Consider the following 20,539-nt stretch of genomic DNA (forward strand, 5'->3'; position numbering starts at 1 on the left):
TTATTCGGGCCTGTTTTGAAAGAAATTATTGCTGACATTACTGGAGGTAAGGGTCATACCCTTCCTCAGGACAGGGCCAAATCAAAAGCCAAACAGTCTAATTTTGGTGCCTTTCGAAATTTCAAGGCAGGTGCAGCATCAACTTCCTCTGCTTCAAAACAAGAGGGAACTTTTGCTCAATCCAAGCAGGCCTGGAAACCTAACCAGTCCTGGAACAAGGGCAAGCAGGCCAGAAAGCCTGCTGCTGCCTCTAAGACAGCATGAAGGAGCGGCCCCCTATCCGACAACGGATCTAGTAGGGGGCAGACTCTCTCTCTTCGCCCAGGCGTGGGCAAGAGATGTTCAGGATCCCTGGGCGTTGGAGATCATATCTCAGGGATATCTTCTGGACTTCAAAGCTTCTCCTCCACAAGGGAGATTTCACCTTTCAAGATTATCTGCAAACCAGATAAAGAGAGGCATTCCTCAGTTGCGTACAAGATCTCCTTGTAATGGGAGTGATCCTTCCAGTTCCGCGGACGGAACAAGGACAGTGGTTTTATTCAAATCTGTTTGTGGTTCCCAAAAAAGAGGGAACCTTCAGACCAATTTTGGATTTAAAGATCCTAAACAAATTCCTCAGAGTTCCGTCATTCAAGATGGAAACTATTCGAACCATTTTACCCATGATCCAAGAGGGTCAGTACATGACCACAGTGGACTTAAAGGATGCCTACCTTCACATTCCGATTCACAAGAATCCTCATCAGTTCCTGAGGTTTGCCTTTCTAGACAGGCATTACCAATATGTAGCTCTTCCATTCGGGTTGGCTACAGCCCCAAGAATTTTTACAAAGGTTCTGGGCTCACTTCTGGCGGTCCTGAGACCGCGAGGCATAGCGGTGGCTCCTTACCTGGACGACATCCTGATACAGGCGTCAAGCTTTCAAATTGCCAAATCTCATACAGAGATAGTTCTGGCATTCCTGAGGTTGCATGGGTGGAAAGTGAACAAAGAAAAGAGTTCCCTCACAAGGTTTTCCTTCCTAGGGACTCTAATAGATTCTATAGAAATGAAAATTTACCTGACGGAGTCCAGGTTATCAAAACTTCTAAATGCTTGCCGTGTTCTTCACTCCATTCCGCGCCCCACGGTGGCTCAGTGCATGGAAGTAATCGGCTTAATGGTAGCGGCGATGGACATAGTGCCATTTGCGCGCCTGCATCTCAGACCGCTGCAACTCTGCATGCTCAGTCAGTGGAATGGGGATTACACAGATTTGTCCCCTCTACTAAATCTGGATCAAGAGACCAGGGATTCTCTTCTCTGGTGGCTATCTCGGGCCCATCTGTCCAAGGGTATGACCTTTCACAGACCAGATTGGACAATTGTAACAACAGATGCCAGCCTTCTAGGTTGGGGTGCAGTCTGGAACTCCCTGAAGGCTCTGGGTTCATGGACTCAGGAGGAGAAACTCCTCCCAATAAATATTCTGGAGTTAAGAGCAATATTCAATGCTCTTCTAGCTTGGCCTCAGTTAGCAACACTGAGATTCATCAGATTTCAGTCGGACAACATCACGACTGTGGCTTACATCAACCATCAAGGGGGAACCAGGAGTTCCCTAGCGATGTCAGAAGTCTCCAAGATAATTCGCTGGGCAGAGACTCACTCTTGCCACCTGTCAGCGATCCATATCCCAGGTGTAGAGAACTGGGAGGCGGATTTTCTAAGTCGTCAGACTTTTCATCCGGGGGAGTGGGAACTCCATCCGGAGGTGTTTGCTCAATTGGTTCTCCGTTGGGGCAAACCAGAATTGGATCTCATGGCGTCTCTCCAGAACGCCAAGCTTCCTTGTTACGGATCCAGGTCCAGGGACCCAGAAGCGGCACTTATAGATGCTCTAGCAGCGCCTTGGTTCTACAACCTGGCTTATGTGTTTCCACCGTTTCCTCTGCTCCCTCGGCTGATTGCCAAAATCAAACAGGAGAGAGCATCGGTGATATTGATAGCGCCTGCGTGGCCACGCATGACCTGGTATGCAGACCTAGTGGACATGTCATCCTCTCCACCATGGACTCTGCCTCTGAGACAAGACCTTCTAATACAAGGTCCTTTCAATCATCCGAATCTACTTTCTCTGAGACTGACTGCATGGAGATTGAACGCTTGATCCTATCAAAGCGTGGCTTCTCCGAGTCCGTAATTGACACCTTAATACAGGCACGAAAGCCTGTCACCAGGAAAATTTACCACAAGATATGGCGTAAATATCTTCATTGGTGTGAATCCAAGAATTACTCATGGAGTAGGGTTAGGATTCCTAGGATATTGTCCTTCCTCCAAGAGGGTTTGGACAAAGGATTATCAGCTAGTTCTTTAAAGGGACAGATTTCTGCTCTGTCTATTCTTTTACACAAGCGTCTGGCAGAAGTTCCAGACGTTCAGGCATTTTGTCAGGCTTTAGTTAGAATTAAGCCTGTGTTTAAACCTGTTGCTCCTCCATGGAGCTTAAACTTGGTTCTTAAAGTTCTTCAGGGGGTTCCGTTTGAACCCCTTCATTCTATTGATATCAAACTTCTATCATGGAAAGTTCTTTTTCTGATGGCTATTTCCTCGGCTCGAAGAGTCTCGGAGTTATCTGCCTTACATTGTGATTCTCCTTATCTGATCTTTCATTCAGATAAAGTTGTTCTGCGTACAAAACCTGGGTTTTTACCTAAGGTGGTTTCTAACAAGAATATCAATCAAGAGATTGTTGTTCCATCATTATGTCCTAATCCTTCTTCAAAGAAGGAACGTCTTTTGCATAATCTAGACGTAGTCCGTGCCTTGAAGTTTTACTTACAGGCTACTAAAGATTTTCGTCAAACATCTAACCTGTTTGTTGTTTTCTCTGGACAGAGGAGAGGTCAAAAGGCCTCGGCAAACTCTCTTTCTTTTTGGCTTCGGAGTATAATCCGTTTAGTCTATGAGACTGCTGGACAGCAGCCTCCTGAAAGGATTACAGCTCATTCTACTAGAGCTGTGGCTTCCACCTGGGCCTTTAAAAATGAGGCCTCTGTTGAACAGATTTGCAAGGCTGCGACTTGGTCTTCGCTTCATACTTTTTCCAAATTTTCCAAATTTGATACTTTTGCTTCTTCGGAGGCTGTTTTTGGGAGAAAGGTGCTACAGGCAGTGGTTCCTTCCGTTTAAGTTCCTGCCTTGTCCCTCCCATCATCCGTGTACTTTAGCTTTGGTATTGGTATCCCACAAGTAATGGATGATCCGTGGACTGGATACACTTAACAAGAGAAAACATAATTTATGCTTACCTGATAAATTTATTTCTCTTGTAGTGTATCCAGTCCACGGCCCGCCCTGTCCTTTTCAGGCAGGTCTAAATTTTAATTAAACTACAGTCACCACTGCACCCTATGGTTTCTCCTTTCTCGGCTTGTTTCGGTCGAATGACTGGATATGGCAGTGAGGGGAGGAGCTATATAGCAGCTCTGCTGTGGGTGATCCTCTTGCAACTTCCTGTTGGGAAGGAGAATATCCCACAAGTAATGGATGATCCGTGGACTGGATACACTACAAGAGAAATAAATGTATCAGGTAAGCATAAATTATGTTTTTTCCTGTTTTACGTTGCTTCAAATTACATTTAGTGCACGTTAATATCATATACAGGAGATGGCAGTATCATTTTGTCCTCTATACCTGTGTACGCACACAATTTACAATATTAATACTGGGTTACATTTTTATTTCCAAAGCCTAATAAAAAAAAAAATTATAGTATTTTTTTTTTTTTTTAGTTAAAGGGACATTTATACAATAAATTTTCACGTAGATAAATGTTTTGTAGATGATCCATATATATAGCCCATACATTTTTTTTTAAGTATAGTTTTGCTTATTTTTAAATAACATTGTGCTGACTCCTAACCAAACCCCAAAGTTTTAGGAGTATACTGATGTATACCTACTCCAGCTTGCTCCTGTTTGTGTAAAGAGTCTATTCATATGCAGAGGAGGGAGGGAGAGTGTCTGTTTTTTTTTTGCTATAGAACCACTTTCAGTGGTTGTTCCAGCTAACCTTTTCAACAGAACTAAACTGGGAGCTTCTAAGTACGTGGTTTATTTTTTATTTTTTATTCTTTCAATATTTTCTTTTTATTAAGTTTGTCTGATAGGAAAGGATTACAATAACTACAACTATACAGGTTCATACATGACAATTGGCCATTGCTTGTCGAATGATACAGGACATTGATACAAATTTATATGCCTGGAACTGCAAAAACCATAGTTTGTGTCCTTTTTTAATTTTTATTTGGTTGTTTCAAAGACTAGCTAACATCTTGCAATAATCTTACATTTTATGGCTTCTAGAAGTTATATATTAACCTTTTTTTACAGCTCAAATAATTTCACATTATACTTTTTTTATTGCACACAAGTGGTTGAAAATGAAGAGGTTATTCGAATGTGATGCATTGACAGCCCCAGAAATGTGTTACAACCTGCTTTCTCTTTTTACATTGCATTTTAAAGATTTGTAATAGTGTTCTGTTGATAAGATTTATCAAGGATCAGACTTCTGTTAAAGGGACAGTCAACACCAGAATTTTTGCTTTTTAAAAAGATAGATAATCCTTTTTATTACCCATTCCCCATTTTGCATAACCAACACAGTTATATTAATACATTTTTTACCTCCTGTGATTACATTGTATCTAAGCCTCTGCAAACTGCCCCCTTATTTTAGTTCTTTTGACAGACTTGCATTTTGGCCAATCAGTGCTGACTCCTAGGAAAATTCACACGTGTGAGCTCAATGTTCTCTATATGACACACATGAACTAATGCCCTCTAGTGGTGAAAAACTGTCACAATGCATTCCGATTAGAGGAGGCCTTTAAGGTCTAAGAAATTAGCATATGAGCCTACCTAGGTTTAGCTTTCAACTTAGAATACCAAGAGAACAAAGCAAAATTGGTGAGAAAAGTAAATTGGAAAGTTGTTTAAAATTACATGCCCTAACTGAATCATGAAAGTTTATTTTGTACTTGACTGTTCCTTTTAAGAAAAACATCTTTGTCTGTTCTACTGGTGTGAAAAAAATAACCTAATACTGTATACACTTTATATGTAGCAAGGCTGGCTGTATCTACTCCAGTAACACATACGAATTGGCTTCTCCAAATACGACAAATAGTGGGTGGAGTTTGACTTTTGAAATATAATTGCAGCAAACAAGGTATTAAAAAAAACAGCGAATCTCAGTACTGTTTGAAGGTTAAAATACATATCTTCACTTTTTTGTACAACGTTAGCACATATATGTACACTCAGTATAGCTCTGATCAGTAGAATAAAGAGTCATAGAGTCATGTCGTGTAAAGCAACAGCATAAGTCGGTTCTTTCTGGTGTGATATGTATTGTAAAAAGTATATGCACATCATTTGTGTGATTTGTTATGGGATTTCCTAGTCTTGTAATAGAATCCACCTCCTTGGTTTCAGATTATAAGCACTTCCCAGAGACTGAGCGCATCAGGCGATCATCTTATAGGGAATCCATACACCTCCGCCATGGTTACCCAGAGCCATATCACAGATGCCTCCAGCTGGTTATTGGGGTAACTTTCTCATTAACTTTTTTTTTTTTTTTTTTTTTTTTTTTAAACTTACAAAGTGTTAATATTTCTCAACTTTTTGAGATCATTGTGTTTTTTTTTATTTTACTTTTGATTTATTTGTGCAGACTGATGAAGCTCTCTCTCTGTGTCTGTCTGTGTCTCTCTATCTCTCTCTCGTAATACTGAGTGAAAAGGATTTGTGAATCCAAGATATGTCTTTCTTATGCCAAGTTCTTGTTTATACTTTTTAGAGAGCGAAAACGTGCCCGGGAATTCATTGAATCAGACCTTTCCGAAAGGTAAGTTAATGCGGCTTTCTAGTAAGGCATCATATTTTGTACACTGCAAAACCAATTTCTAACTCCATTTCATAAAGCAATTGAATATCTCAGCATTATTTTCTAATTCTAACTAGTCGATAAGCCTGCCCAGAGTGCAGTCTAATTATTTTACTTTATAATAATATATTTATATAAACTATGATTATTCAATTTTATATCCTACTTAGCTACTTATGTAGCAACAGACTTTTTTTTTTTTTTTTTAAAAACGACTTTAGTTTTTAAAAAAGCTTTATAAGTATATTTATGTTCTGTTATTTAGCTTTCTATAAAGCTTATGAGGTAAAATATGTCCAATCGTTTTTTTATTTTTTTTAGCAGCTTAAACTTTGAAAAAAGCTGTTAAAAAATAAAAAAACAGGCTTATCTTTAGCTTTTATAAAAGCTTTTGGATAGAATAGCTAATAATGCTAAACAATTAAACTAAATACGATGTTCCGCTATTAATCTAACTGCTTTTTCCTAACTGCGTCAGATAATGTTTTAACTTGTTATTTAAATTGACTAACCGGCGTGAGGAAGGGGCGTGGTTAGTCATGAGCGACACACGCAATTTGCTGTGAGCAAGAGGCGTGGCTTTCCACAAATGTGCAGTGTTTGATTGATTGACACTGACGTATATGTTCCTATGCCCATAATATATTTTCATAAGTTGCGATCGGCAATTTCCGTAACTCCGCCCACACATAATTTCTACTGTAACAATGCATAGTTACTGTATCAATAATGTAGACACTGAAAAAATAAGCATTAATAAAAATGTCAGTGTCTACATTATTGATACAGTCACTATGCATTGTGACTGTATAATGTGTAGACTGAGCCGCCTCCAATAACAAACCTAACCGTTCTTTACCTATATTTCCGCCATCCCCAAAAAATCGCAAGTAAAACTAAAAATTAATAACCCCTTAACCGTCAACCACCCACATTGCAATAAACCTTATTACCCTATTAACTCCTAAACCGCAAAACCCGCACATCTCAATAAACCTAATTAACTTATTAACGCCTTAAACCACCAAAACCCACAACGCAAATAACTATTTAAATAACTAAGCACCCTAACCTAACACCCCCTAACCTAACACCCCCTTAATTTAACCCAAATTACCTAAACTAATAAATTCTAAAGTTACAAAAAATAAAAAAGGCTAACATTACAGAAAATAAAAAATCTAATTACTAAATTTGACAAAATTAAACCTAATCCCTATGAAAATAAAAAAGCCCCCCCCCAAAATAAAAACACCCCCTACTCTAAGAATAAACTACAAGTAGCCCTTAAAAGGGCTTTTTGCAGGGCATTGCCCCAAGATAATCGGCTCTTTTACAAAAAAATACACAGTCCCCCCTAACAGTAAAACCCCCCTACCCACCAAACCCCCCAAAATAAAAAAAAACTAACACTAAAAAAACATAAACTACCCATTGCCCTGAAAAGGGCATTTGTTAGGGCATTTAGCTCTTTTACTGCCCATCCCTAATCTAAATAAAACAACCCCCCCCCAAAAAAAAACCTTCAAAAAAAACACCTAAGTCTAACCCCCAGGTCGCTACTGACCGTTCCTGAAGTCCGGCGGAGAAGATGTTCTTCTTCCAGACGGGTCCATCATCTTCATCCACAGCAAAGGCGGAGCAGAGATGCGGAGCAGTGTTTCCAGATGTGGCGATCCTCCTGAGGCGGCAATGGTCCTTGTGGCGATGGTCCTTGGAAGCGGTTCCCGGCGTGGAGGTTCCTCTTCATGCGATCTTCTGCCGCACACTGAAGATTAAATGCAAGGTACCCCATATTTATTGGGGTACCTTGCATTCCTATTGGTTGACATTTTCAAATCAGCCAATAGGATGAGAGCAAGTGAAATCGTATTGGTTGGTGAACAGCCAATAGAATTTCACTTGCTCTCATCCTATTGGCTGATGTGAAAATGTAAGCCAATAGGAATGCAAGGTACCCCAATAAATATGGAGTACCTTGCAATTTAATCTTCAATGTGCGGCAGACGATCGCAAGATGAGGAACCTCCACGCTGCCGCAGAGCACCGCCGCCAAGGACCTTCGCTGCCTCCTAGTATCGCCACATCTGGAAACACCGCTCCGCATCTCCACTATGCGCCGCCGTCACTGTGGATGAAGATGATGGACCCGTCTGGAAGAACTTCTCCGCCGAACTTCAGGAACAGTGAGTAGCAACCTGGGGGTTAGAGTTTTTTTTGGTGGGGCGGTTGTTTTATTTAGATTAGGGATGGGCAGTAAAAGAGCTAAATGCCCTTTTAAGGGCAATGTCCAAACAAAGGGCAATGGGTAGTTTAGTGTTTTTTATTTTCGGGGGTTTGGTGGGTTTGGTGGGTGGGGGGGTTTACTGTTAGGGGGGACTTTGTGTATTTTTGTAAAAGAGCTGATTATCTTGGGGCAATGCCCTGCAAAAAGCCCTTTTAAGGGCTATTGGTAGTTTATTCTTAGAGTAGGGGGGGGGGGCTTTTTTATTTTCATAGGGATTAGGTTTAATTTTGTAAAATTTAGTAATTTTATTTTTTATTTTCTGTAATGTTAGCCTTTTTTTATTTTTTGTAACTTTAGAATTTATTAGTTTAGGTAATTTGGGTTAATTTAAGGGGGTGTTGGGTTAGAGTGCTTAGTTATTTAAATAGTTATTTGCGTTGTGGGTTTTGGCGGTTTAAGGGGTTAATAAGTTAATTAGGTTTATTACATTAATGGACTTTTTAATTTTAGTTTAATAAAGTTTGTTTTTTAATATTCCCCCTCCGAGTGCTCAGACCATTGCTTTTTGGGCTACAGTGCACCCGCAATGACTGTGCTCCTCCCAGTATGTTTTGTGTAAGAACCAAGGTGGCTGGTAGCACTTTTACTGACACTGTATACCACTCCATGTTAATGTGCCACACGTAGTTACAGATATATTAAAAGGGACGGAATGCTGTAAAATTGGTTTCCCCTTAATGTTTTTTCAATGACCAGCTGCAGAGTATAAAATGTATGGGAAATTGTTCATTTTAGGTTTATTTTTGCATATGAAATGGCTGTTTGATTATTCAACCTGTAACCCAATCAAATGGACTAAGCTTGCAGAGAGTGCAGACCTCTTCATGTTATCTCTCTCTACATACAGAAAGTCATTCTTATCTTATCCCTCACTATGTACACAATTACCATTACTTAGGTCTTAATTATTAATAGTAATGGAGCTCAGGAAACTTTGCTGGGGAGGACAAAGTTAGTAGGGGACACACTTTTTTAAAAATAAAATACTGCAGTCAATACAAATAAGATTACCTTGTTTTCAGTGTAAAGGGACATGAAACCCACATTCTTTTCTTTCATGATTCAGATAGACCACTGGTTTTCAAACCTGTCCTCAGGCCTCCTTAAGATGCCAGATTTAGAAGAGATCTGAACTGGAGCACAGGTGAAATAATCAGCTGATTAGTAAACATCATTATTTAACCTGCTCTCACCCAAGGTAATCCTGAAAATCTGGCCTGTTAGGGAGGCTTGAGGACAGGTTTGAAAATCAGTGCTACAGAGCATGCAGTTTCCTTCCATAAGGCAGGGAGAGTTTACAACTTCATTCCTTACTGTTGGGAAATTCAACACCTGGCCACCAGGAGGAGGCAAAGACACACCCAGCCAAAGGCGGAAATATCCCTCCCACTTCCCCTATCCCCCAGTCATTCTTTGCCTTTCGTCACTATAGGAGGTGGCATAGAAGTGTCGGAAGATTTGGTATGTTCCCTTCAAGAAAGGACTGGAGTTTTAAGTAGTCATGTCAACCTCTCAGTAAGAGAGTATTGATGAAAGTTAGAGTCTGGAGATGCAGAGAAAGTTTTTCAGCGAAGCCATCCAGACTGCCGCTTAACAGCTCCTGGGCAATCTGTGTTGACAATAAGTTTCACTGCTTGCTGTTACACACTCAAGTCCATGTCAGAGGCGTCGCTGCTATAAGACTGTCACACTTGAGAGGCTGTGCCAGTTCTACAACATGGATCCTGGAGGGCAAGATCGTTTTATATAAACACTTTTGCTATACGGGGTCACAGTGTTGCTCCTTTATGCCTTGATAGGATCAAGGGTTAATATCTCCTTCAAGGAGATTATTTGAAGGAGCAAGGCGTTATTTATTACTGCTTTTATGAGTTTTTGGGCTCAGACTGTGTGCTTTTGGCTTGGAACAAGCAGGTTTCACTTTCGTTCTTGTGTGTTGCAGCTCATAAAAGCTTGGCACGTTTTTTATAGCAGGGGGAAGTCCTGTCCTACACACTACGTGACCGGGTGCAGTCTTTTTGTCTTACCTACGATCTTGCTACGAACATCGCTCCTAAGGAGAACATTTTCTTGGATAGCTGTCTGGGTCTAGGAGGTGGTGAGTGCCCTTGCCATTGGGATTATAAAGGTGCCGTTTTTTGGAATAAAGTGTTTACTTTTTATCAGTCCTCTGTGAATATATCCTAGCTAAGGTTCCGCTTCTTCTGTACTGATTAATAATTCCTGTTTATATTGTGAGGAGGCCGTTGTTTGCCCACCTGCTCAATTTTGTTCCATTTGCCTAAGCACTGTTCTAAAGTCTAATAAGGGAGACAAGCCTGATACTCATAGCGCTATTAGCCCCTCTGTGCCGTCTACCTCTCAGGAATCTTGGTCCCGAGAAATTACTGCACTTTCTACCCTACCCGCTCCACATGCAGTTCTCCGTGGCTCAACTAATCCACCATCTGGAGGGGGCTTTTTTTCCTGCGAACCTTACCGCCAAGTTACAATCGGAGGTATCTGCGGCCCTGCGTGCCTTACCCCGCTCTAATAAACGCAAGATAAAGGGTAAACATAGTTCTCCTGAGTTGAGTCATCTAAATATTTGTTGGATTTAGGTACTATTTCCCAGCTATCCAAGGATGAGTTAACCTCTGTAGCTTCAGAGGGTGAACTTTCTGAGTCGAGACTTCAGTTTCTAAACCTCCTTCAGCGGAGGAACCCTCCTTTTTAGATTTAAAATTGAGCATCTGCGTTTTTATTAAAGAAGGTTCTGTCTGTGAGGTTCCAGAGGTTACACTCCCTGAGGAACCTAAGATCCCTAAATTAGACAGGGTGTATGAAAATTACAAACGAAGAGAAAGATAGGGGCTTGGATAGCAATCATTCCTACTACTAAGGTGAATAACGTCAAAAAGAATAAACTTTAATTGGCCGCCGCTTCCAGTTATTGGACAGTAATACAGGGGAGCGACCCACATTCTTTTTTTTTTTTTTGTGTATGGTAATTGGTTATGGGCTTCTCCCTGTTTTATTTCACTGTAACGATTAAAGTTTATTATTTTTTATATTATTCACCTTAGTAGTAGGAATGAGTGCTATCCAAGCCCCTATCTTTCTCTTCATTCATAATTTCCATTAGTTTTAAAGGGGCAGCACCAGAACCCTGAGGTGGGTTCTTTATCCTATTATTTATTACTATCATAGTGCCAGTACTTATTTTCTATCCTTAAAAAAATGATGCGAAGAGGAGGCGCTAGAAAAAGCACTAGGAGTTCAGAATCTATGGAGTGGTACGCAAGGTATAATTTCCCTTTAAATTTTAAAGGTGTATAATTTTGATTGTTAATGTGGCAATACCAATATAAATGCTATACAATACGGAAACAGGAATCAGAGTCTTGTCCTGCTGTGTACAGAAAATGCTACAAATAGATATCTAAAAATTTAAACATTTTTTTATTTTATCACATACAAATTTAATCCCCAACAATTGAAAAACTAAAATTAAAATGTATAAAAAAAATAATAGTGTTGCAACACTAAAAAAAGGAGAGCTCCATAAAAATTTTTTAAAAAACAAAAACAAAATTAACACATATAAGACAATAGCATCCAGAAAACCTCACACTAAAAGGAATTCCTTGATAATAGGCGTAATAGATTCTGTTCAATTCTTGATGCAAAACTTGCTACTTTCTCATGTTAAACAACCAAACTCTGTTTGTTCAAATGTATCAGTATTTCTTTAATTGAAACAATGTCTCTCTTTAGTGTATGCCAGTTTGTATCCAAAAAAGGGTGTGGAACATGTATTTTAATTTATAGAGATCAGTCTCTCTGATCCTTGATTGTGTAATATAGTATATTTACAAACCACTATGAATGGTAGAACTCTTTTTGAGGGATTTGCTTCAAACCCAAGTCTGTTCAAAAATACCTTGAGATATTGCGAGTTATTATTCGGGTGTGATGCCTATATCGAACCGGTTCTCTTACCATGTATTAAGTCCTGTAGTCGGCGGTCCCTGTGGTCATCCGACTTTCAGAAAGTGGTTACCACAACACTCCTTCCGTGGTATGGGTAGATGCCTAGGATAAAAACGGGAACTCCCGATAGGAAATCTTACCCTCTGTCGTGTTTTCATAGAACCACCGGACATCTACACGCACATCTGTAGTGAGGGCAAGTGATGATGACGTCACACTTGTATCGGCTTAATACCTCCGTAACTTGCGCAAGTTATTTTTGTGACTTCTAAGATAACTGGAACCTTCACTTTAGTACTTGATGTACGCAGGTTATAAACTTCAAGGCTTTTTGTCCTCTTTGTCTTTATCCACAGGGGATACGAGGTTTCACACTTTATCAACGCATTTCACCAGGTGCTCTGGCTTCATCAAGATGCCGTGTGAATATTGGGTCCTCCTTTAAATAGCGATTGTTTTCATTTCTATTGGTCCGCTCAACACACCCTCTTCTTCCAATTGGCTTAATAGACTTCATATGTGACTTGATCTCCTTCAGTCATTATTCTCCGTATTCAGGCTTTTTGTAAATAGTGTTCCATATAGCAGAGTTTGTTTATAAAAAAATAAAATAAAAAAAAATATAGAGCTCTCCTTTTTATAGTGTTGCAACACTATTATTTTTTTTTTATACAATTTTAGTTTTTCAATTGTTGGGGATTGAATTTGTATGCAATAAAATAAAATGGTTTTATTTTTTAGATATCTATTTGTAGCATTTTCTGTACACAGCAGGACTCTGATTCCTGTTTCCGTAGAGAATAGAGTATTGTATAACATTTATATTGGTTTGGCCACAATAACCATCAAAATTATACATCTTTAAAATTTAAAGGGAAAGTATATGTTGCATACCACTCCATAGATTCTTAACTCCTAGTGCTTTTTCTAGCGCCGCCTCTTCGCATAATTTTTGTACAGCTATTCTATACTATCTAGGAAGGAGTCTGAAGAGGAGGCATAGAAGTTATTCATTCTAGCGCCTTTTTACTTGCCCCTTTTTTACCCTTTTTTCCCCTATCCTTGTCACAGGGTTTATTAAGACAGGAAGGTCCCTCTGACTTTTCCTGTGCCAGTTAAGATGGTGAACATTATTGGTAACGAATGGGAAGGAATAGGAACTTCCTTTTCCCCCTCGTCTACTTTTTAAAATGTATTCCCGGTCCCTGACTCTCAATTAGACTTATGGGGCTCCATCCCTAGGGTGGATGGCATTATTTCTACCGTGGCTAAGCGTACTACTATATCTAAGGAGGATAGTTCCTCTTTTAGAGAGCCTATGGATAAGAAAATAGAAACCTTTCTGAGGAAGATGTTTCAACATGCAGGGTTTTTATTTAAACTGGCAGTAGCTACTTACTGGTGCGACACTGTCGGCTCATTGATGTGGAGACTCCCCTCAAGGATATACAGGAGAGAATTAAGGCTCTGAGAATTGCTAACTCCTTCTTAATCTGTGACATGAAAATTCAGATTATTCGCATAAATGCGAAGGCTTCTGGCTTTGCAGTCCTAGTCCGTCAGGCTCTCTGGTTGAAGTCTTAGTCTGCGGATATGACTTCCAAATTCAGACTCCTTTCTCTTCCTTTCAGGGGGAAGGTTTTATTCGGTACAGGGATGGACTCCATTATTTGTACAGTTACCGGAGGGAAAGGTGTCTTCCTACCACAGGACAAGAAAAATAGGCCTAAGGGACGGCAATTGTCTAATTTTCGTTCTGACAAATCGCAACGACAGTAATCCTCCAAGTCCGAGCAGCCCAAGAGTACTTGGAAGCCAACTCAGTCCTGGAATAAGTCCAAACAGACTAAGAAGCCCGCTGGATCGAGTAGGGGGCAGACTGTCTCTTTTTTTTCAGACGCTTGGTTCCAGGATGTACAGGATCCTTGGGCCCTGGAGGTTGTATCTCAAGGATACAGGATAGGATTCAAGTCTCATCCGCCCCCAGGGGCAGATTCCTTCTCTCCAGTCTGTCTACAAGACCATAAAAGAGGGCTACCTTCTTAGGTTGCGTACAGGATCTTTCCTCTCTAGGAGTAATTGTCCCAGTACTTACAGCAGAAAGAGGTTTGGGGTTTTATTCAAACCTTTTCGTGGTTCCAAAAAAGAGGGAACTTTTCGTCCAATTCTGAACCTAAAGTGCCTAAACAAGTTTCTGAGTGTCCCCTCTTTCAAGATGGAGACAATACGGTCAATCCTTCCTCTGGTTCAGGTAGGACAGTTTATGACCACAATAGACCTGAAGGATGCATACCTTCACATTCCGATACACAGGGAACATTTTTAGTTCCTGAGGTTCGCTTTTCTGGACCAGCACTTCCAGTTCATAGCTCTTCCATTTGGCCTAGCTACTGCTCCAAGGATATTTTTGAAGGTTCTGGGGGCTCTTCTAGTCATTGCCAGAACAAGAGGTATTGCAGTAGTGCCTCACATGGATGATATCTTGGTACAGGCACCATCTTTTTGTCTAGCAGAAGAACATTGAGTCCCTTCTCAATCTTCGATCACATGGATAGAAGATAAACTTGGAAAAGAGTTCTCTTACGCCGAGTACAAGGGTGAATTTCCTATGGACACTAGTAGACTCCATATCCATGAGAATATTCCTCACAGATCAGAGACGTTGCAAGCTAACTTCTGCATGTCTTGCCCTTCAGGCCTCCTTGATACCCTCAGTGGCTCAGTGTATAGAGGTAATTGGACTAATGGTGTCCTGTATGGACATCATTCCAAGATTCCATCTCAGACCCTTACAATTATGCATACTTAGACAATGGAACGGCGACCATTCAGATCTGTCAACAGATCATGCTGGACAACCTGTAAACAGTCTCGCTCTCTCTCGCTCTCATCTGTCCCAAGGCACGTGCTTCTTGAGACCGTCCTGGGAGATTGTGACTATGGACGCAAGCCTTTCTGGCTGGGGAGCCGTTTGGGGTGCCAAGAAGGTCTGTGGACTCAGGAGGAGTCCTCCCTTTTCGATCAATATTTTGGAACTCCGGGCAATCTTCAATGCCTTGAAGGCTTGGCCCCTTCTGGGTTCGTCCCAGTTTATCAGATTCCAATCAGACAATATAACCTTGGTTGCCTACATCAACCATCAGGGGGAATGAGAAGTTCCTTAGCAATAAGAGAAGTATCTCAGATACTAGAGTGGGTGGAGTCTCACAGATGTACGCTGTCAGCGATTCACATTTTGGATGTGGACAACTGGGAAGCGGACTTCCTGAGCAGGCAATCATTTCACCCAGGGGAATGGTCTCTCCACCCGAGGTGTTTGCAGAGATATGCAGCGAGTGGGGGACGCCGGAGATGGATCTCATGGCATCCTGCCTCAATACCAAGCTACCCAGTTACGTTGAGGGATCCTCTGGCGGAATTGATAGATGCCCTATCAGTACTATGGAAGTTCACACTCGTATATATTTTTCCTCCATTACCGCTTCTCCCTCGTGTGGTGGCTTGCATCAAGCAGAAGCGGGCATCAGTGATTCTGATTGCTCCATCGTGGCCGCGAAGGACGTGGTTTGCGGATCTGGTGGGGATGTCCTCATCTCAGTGGAGGTTACCTTGTTGCAGAGATCTGCTGATACAGGGGCCCTTTTTTCATCAAAATCTAGATTCTCTGAGGCTGACTGCGTGGAGATTGAACGCTTAGTCTTAGCCAAGAGAGGTTTCTCTGAGAGTGTTATCGACACTCTGGTTCAAGCTCGAAAGTCAGTTACTCGTCTAATCTACCATAAAGTGTGGAGGACTTACTTGTACTGGTGTGAAGAGCATGGTTTTTCCTGGCATAAAGTTAAGGTTGCCAGAATTGTATCTTTTCTCCAGGATGGACTGGAGAAGGGTCTATCTTCTAGTTCCCTGAAGGGACAGATATCGGCCCTGTCGGTGTTACTGCACAAGAGATTGGCTGAGCTTTCGGATGTGCAGTCTTTTGTTAAGGCTCTGACTAGGATCAGACCTGTGTTTAGATCTGGGGCTCCGCCCTTGTAGCCTAAATCTTGTTCTTAGTGTTTTGCAGCAGGTTCCGTTTGAGCCTATGCATACTGTTGACATTAAATTGTTATCTTGGAAGGTTCTCTTTTTGCTGGCTATTGCCTCTGCGCACAGAGTTTCTGAGATTGACTCCCCTTATCTTGTTTTCCATGCTAAGACGGTTTTACAAACTAAATTAGGGTTCCTCCCTAAGGTGGTGTCGGACCGTAACATTAATCAAGAAATTGTTGTTCCTTCCTTGTGTCCTAATCCTTCCTCAGTGAAGTAACGCTTGCTTTAAAATCTGGATGTGGTTCGTGCCTTGAAGTTCTATCTTCAGGCTACTAAGGAATTCAGACAATCTTCCTCTTTGTTTGTCATCTATATGGAAAACATAAGGGACAGGAGGCTACTACGACTTCCCTATCTTTCTGGTTGAGTGTCATCTGCTTAGCTTATGAGACAGTGGGATAACGGCTCATTTCACTAGAGCAGTGGCTTCCTCCTGGGCTTTTAAGAACGAAACCTCAATGGATCAGATTTGTAAGGCGGCTACCTGGTCCTCCTTGCACACTTTTTTTCTAAATTTTGCAAGTTTGATGTGTTTGCTTTGGCTGAAGCAGCTTTCGGGAGAAAAGTTTTGCAGGTTGTGGTGCCCTCAGAATAGGGTCCGCCTCTTTTTTTTTTTTTTTTTTGTTCCCTCTGGTTATTCATTCATTGTCTTCTGGAGCTTGGGTATAGTTTTCCCAACTGTAAGGAATTAAGTTGTGGACTCTCCTTGCCTTATAAAAGGAAAACATAATTTATGCTTACCAGATAAATTTGTTTCTTTCCTGGCAGGGAGAGTCCACGAACCCTCACGTAATTTTATTTTTTGATGGGCGGCTCTCTTTTTATATTATTTCTTCTGGCACCTTTATACCCTGATGTTTCTCCTACTTTCCCTTGTTTCCTCGGCAGAATGACTGGGGGATAGAGGAAGTGGGAGGGATATTTAAGCCTTTGGCTGGGGTGTCTTTGCCTCCTCCTGGTGGCCAGGTGTTGTATTTCCCAACAGTAAGGAATGAAGTCGTGGACTCTCCCTGTCAGGAAGGGAAGGAATTTATCCGGTAAGCATAAATTATGTTTTTAAACAACTTTCTAATTTATCATTTTTTTTTCTTTGTTCTTTTGATATCTTTTTGTTGAAAAGCAGAGAAATGCTTAGGAGCCTGTACATGTGTGGAACAAAGTTTTGCAAGTATGTTATCCATTTTCAAGAGCACTAGATGGCAACACTGCCATGTAGTGCTCAAGATGCCTACCTAGGTATCTCTTCAACAAAGAATATCATTGGACCGAAGCAAATTTGATAACAGAAGTAAATTTGAAATTTTTTTTTTTATTCTTTAGATGGTATGTTCTGTCTGAATCACAAGAGAATTTTTGGTTTCAAATCCCTTTTAAGCATTTGCTGTTCTCTGGTGTAATACGCGTTTTGCTTATTTTTACACAATCGTGTCATCTTCTAGCTTACGAGAAGAAAAAACAGATCTCTCACATGTCACCTTATCTGAAGGGGATGAACACACCTGTACTATATACACATTTGTATATATGATTACATTTCTAACTGCATCTATAAAACCTACAGGAGGCTTTTGCCTTTAAAGTTTCTTTCTAATTTTAACCCAAGAGATAAACATATTTTATAATTTACCCCACTCTGTAATTCACCGTTAAATGAAGAAAATTAACAATAGTGCTGCAGAGTACACAGTGAAATCCTTGTTTAACGTTTCAGGATGACTTGCCCTTTAATCAGGTTGCATTCCAGCTTATGCTTTTATACACGGCTTTGTGGAAGTGTACAGCTTATAATATAAAAGCCCTAGTTCTGAGTAGACACAGTATACAGAGTAGTGTTTCCCTAAGTGTAACAGAATTTGCAGAGAGAGAACATGAAACACTGTAATTGCTGCCCATTTCGCTGCTTTTTTAGATGTTTCTTACGGTGCTTGTTTAGTGCTTTGATGAATGTCCTCTGTGATTGGCTTCTGTTGGTGAATCTGGTGTTCGCTGCTGACGTTGGCACTTACTGAGCAGCTTAGGCCAGTTCAATCTGCTATTTCTTTTCACTTCCTCTCTCCATTCCTAATAAGGAATCTGGAACTAATTCCCCTGGATGTTTTCACTGACTGGACGGCGACTGTGGCAACCACTTGTCAAGGAACATTTATATCACTCTAGGCAACTCTCTTATAGTCTGTAGGGGTTGAATTTGTATACTAACTGCTGATTTTATTGTTGCCAGCCAAAGATCTGTCCTTTTTATTTTTATACCATGCTACATGTACTTTATAGGTTAAATGTTCAACATTTCATCCATTATTCTCTCAAACAAAATAATCATCCTGTGACCTTTGTCCAAAAACAGAATGCAGCATTAGAATGGTTGTTGCTATAAATGCCTCTTAAAATGTAAAATTGAAAAGGCCCTTTAAACAGATGTAGATTCATGGGCTGCGGCAGCTACTAAATCATGGCTTGACAAATTTATTTGGAACCTATGAGCCACCCACAGTTTTAAGAGGTTGTGGGTGATTTTTATATAGTGCTGTATGTAGATGAAGCTAACATGTTAGGAGCTATAATTAACATACAGATATGTCAATTTTAAGGATATTATATGCGTGTGTGTGTGTATGTGTATATGTATGTATATGTATATATATATATATATATATATATATATATATATATATATATATATGTGTGTGTATATATTATGTGTGTGTATATATATATATATATATATATGTGTGTGTATATATGTATATGTGTGTATATATATATATATATATATATATATATATATATATATATATATATATATATATATATAATTATATGTGTGTGTATACAGGGAGTGCAGAATTATTAGGCAAATGAGTATTTTGACCACATCATCCTCTTTATGCATGTTGTCTTACTCCAAGCTGTATAGGCTCGAAAGCCTACTACCAATTAAGCATATTAGGTGATGTGCATCTCTGTAATGAGAAGGGGTGTGGTCTAATGACATCAACACCCTATATCAGGTGTGCATAATTATTAGGCAACTTCCTTTCCTTTGGCAAAATGGGTCAAAAGAAGGACTTGACAGGCTCAGAAAAGTCAAAAATAGTGAGATATCTTGCAGAGGGATGCAGCACTCTTAAAATTGCAAAGCTTCTGAAGCGTGATCATCGAACAATCAAGCGTTTCATTCAAAATAGTCAACAGGGTCGCAAGAAGCGTGTGGAAAAACCAAAGCGCAAAATAACTGCCCATGAACTGAGAAAAGTCGAGCGTGCAGCTGCCAAGATGCCACTTGCCACCAGTTTGGCCATATTTCAGAGCTGCAACATCACTGGAGTTCCCAAAAGCACAAGGTGTGCAATACTCAGAGACATGGCCAAGGTAAGAAAGGCTGAAAGACGACCACCACTGAACAAGACACACAAGCTGAAACGTCAAGACTGGGCCAAGAAATATCTCAAGACTGATTTTTCTAAGGTTTTATGGACTGATGAAATGAGAGTGAGTCTTGATGGGCCAGATGGATGGGCCCGTGGCTGGATTGGTAAAGGGTAGAGAGCTCCAGTCCGACTCAGACGCCAGCAAGGTGGAGGTGGAGTACTGGTTTGGGCTGGTATCATCAAAGATGAGCTTGTGGGGCCTTTTCGGGTTGAGGATGGAGTCAAGCTCAACTCCCAGTCCTACTGCCAGTTTCTGGAAGACACCTTCTTCAAGCAATGGTACAGGAAGAAATCTGCATCCTTCAAGAAAAACATGATTTGCATGCAGGACAATGCTCCATCACACGCGTCCAAGTACTCCACAGTGTGGCTGGCAAGAAAGGGTATAAAAGAAGAAAATCTAATGACATGGCCTCTTTGTTCACCTGATCTGAACCCCATTGAGAACCTGTGGTCCATCATCAAATGTGAGAATTACAAGGAGGGAAAACAGTACACCTCTCTGAACAGTGTCTGGGAGGCTGTGGTTGCTGCTGCACGCAATGTTGATGGTGAACAGATCAAAACACTGACAGAATCCATGGATGGCAGGCTTTTGAGTGTCCTTGCAAAGAAAGGTGGCTATATTGGTCACTGATTTGTTTTTGTTTTGTTTTTGAATGTCAGAAATGTATATTTGTGAATGTTGAGATGTTATATTGGTTTCACTGGTAAAAATAAATAATTGAAATGGGTATATATTTGTTTTTTGTTAAGTTGCCTAATAATTATGCACAGTAATAGTCACCTGCACACACAGATATCCCCCTAAAATA

At 40.5% G+C, this 20,539-nt stretch overlaps 1 protein-coding gene across 2 annotated transcripts in view; it reads left to right on the forward strand.

The window, feature by feature from the left end:
* TFDP2 (transcription factor Dp-2) overlaps nucleotides 1-20,539 on the forward strand; it is a 164,084-nt gene that overhangs the window by 50,181 nt on the left and 93,364 nt on the right. For both annotated transcript variants that reach the window (XM_053709818.1, XM_053709819.1), the window contains exons 3-4: nucleotides 5,495-5,610; nucleotides 5,862-5,909. In XM_053709818.1, the coding sequence (XP_053565793.1) occupies nucleotides 5,495-5,610; nucleotides 5,862-5,909 (164 nt within the window). The remainder of the gene's footprint in view (nucleotides 1-5,494; nucleotides 5,611-5,861; nucleotides 5,910-20,539) is intronic.

Source organism: Bombina bombina, chromosome 4 (assembly GCF_027579735.1).
Source record: "Bombina bombina isolate aBomBom1 chromosome 4, aBomBom1.pri, whole genome shotgun sequence".
In the NCBI taxonomy this organism is placed as follows: Eukaryota; Metazoa; Chordata; class Amphibia; order Anura; family Bombinatoridae; genus Bombina; species Bombina bombina.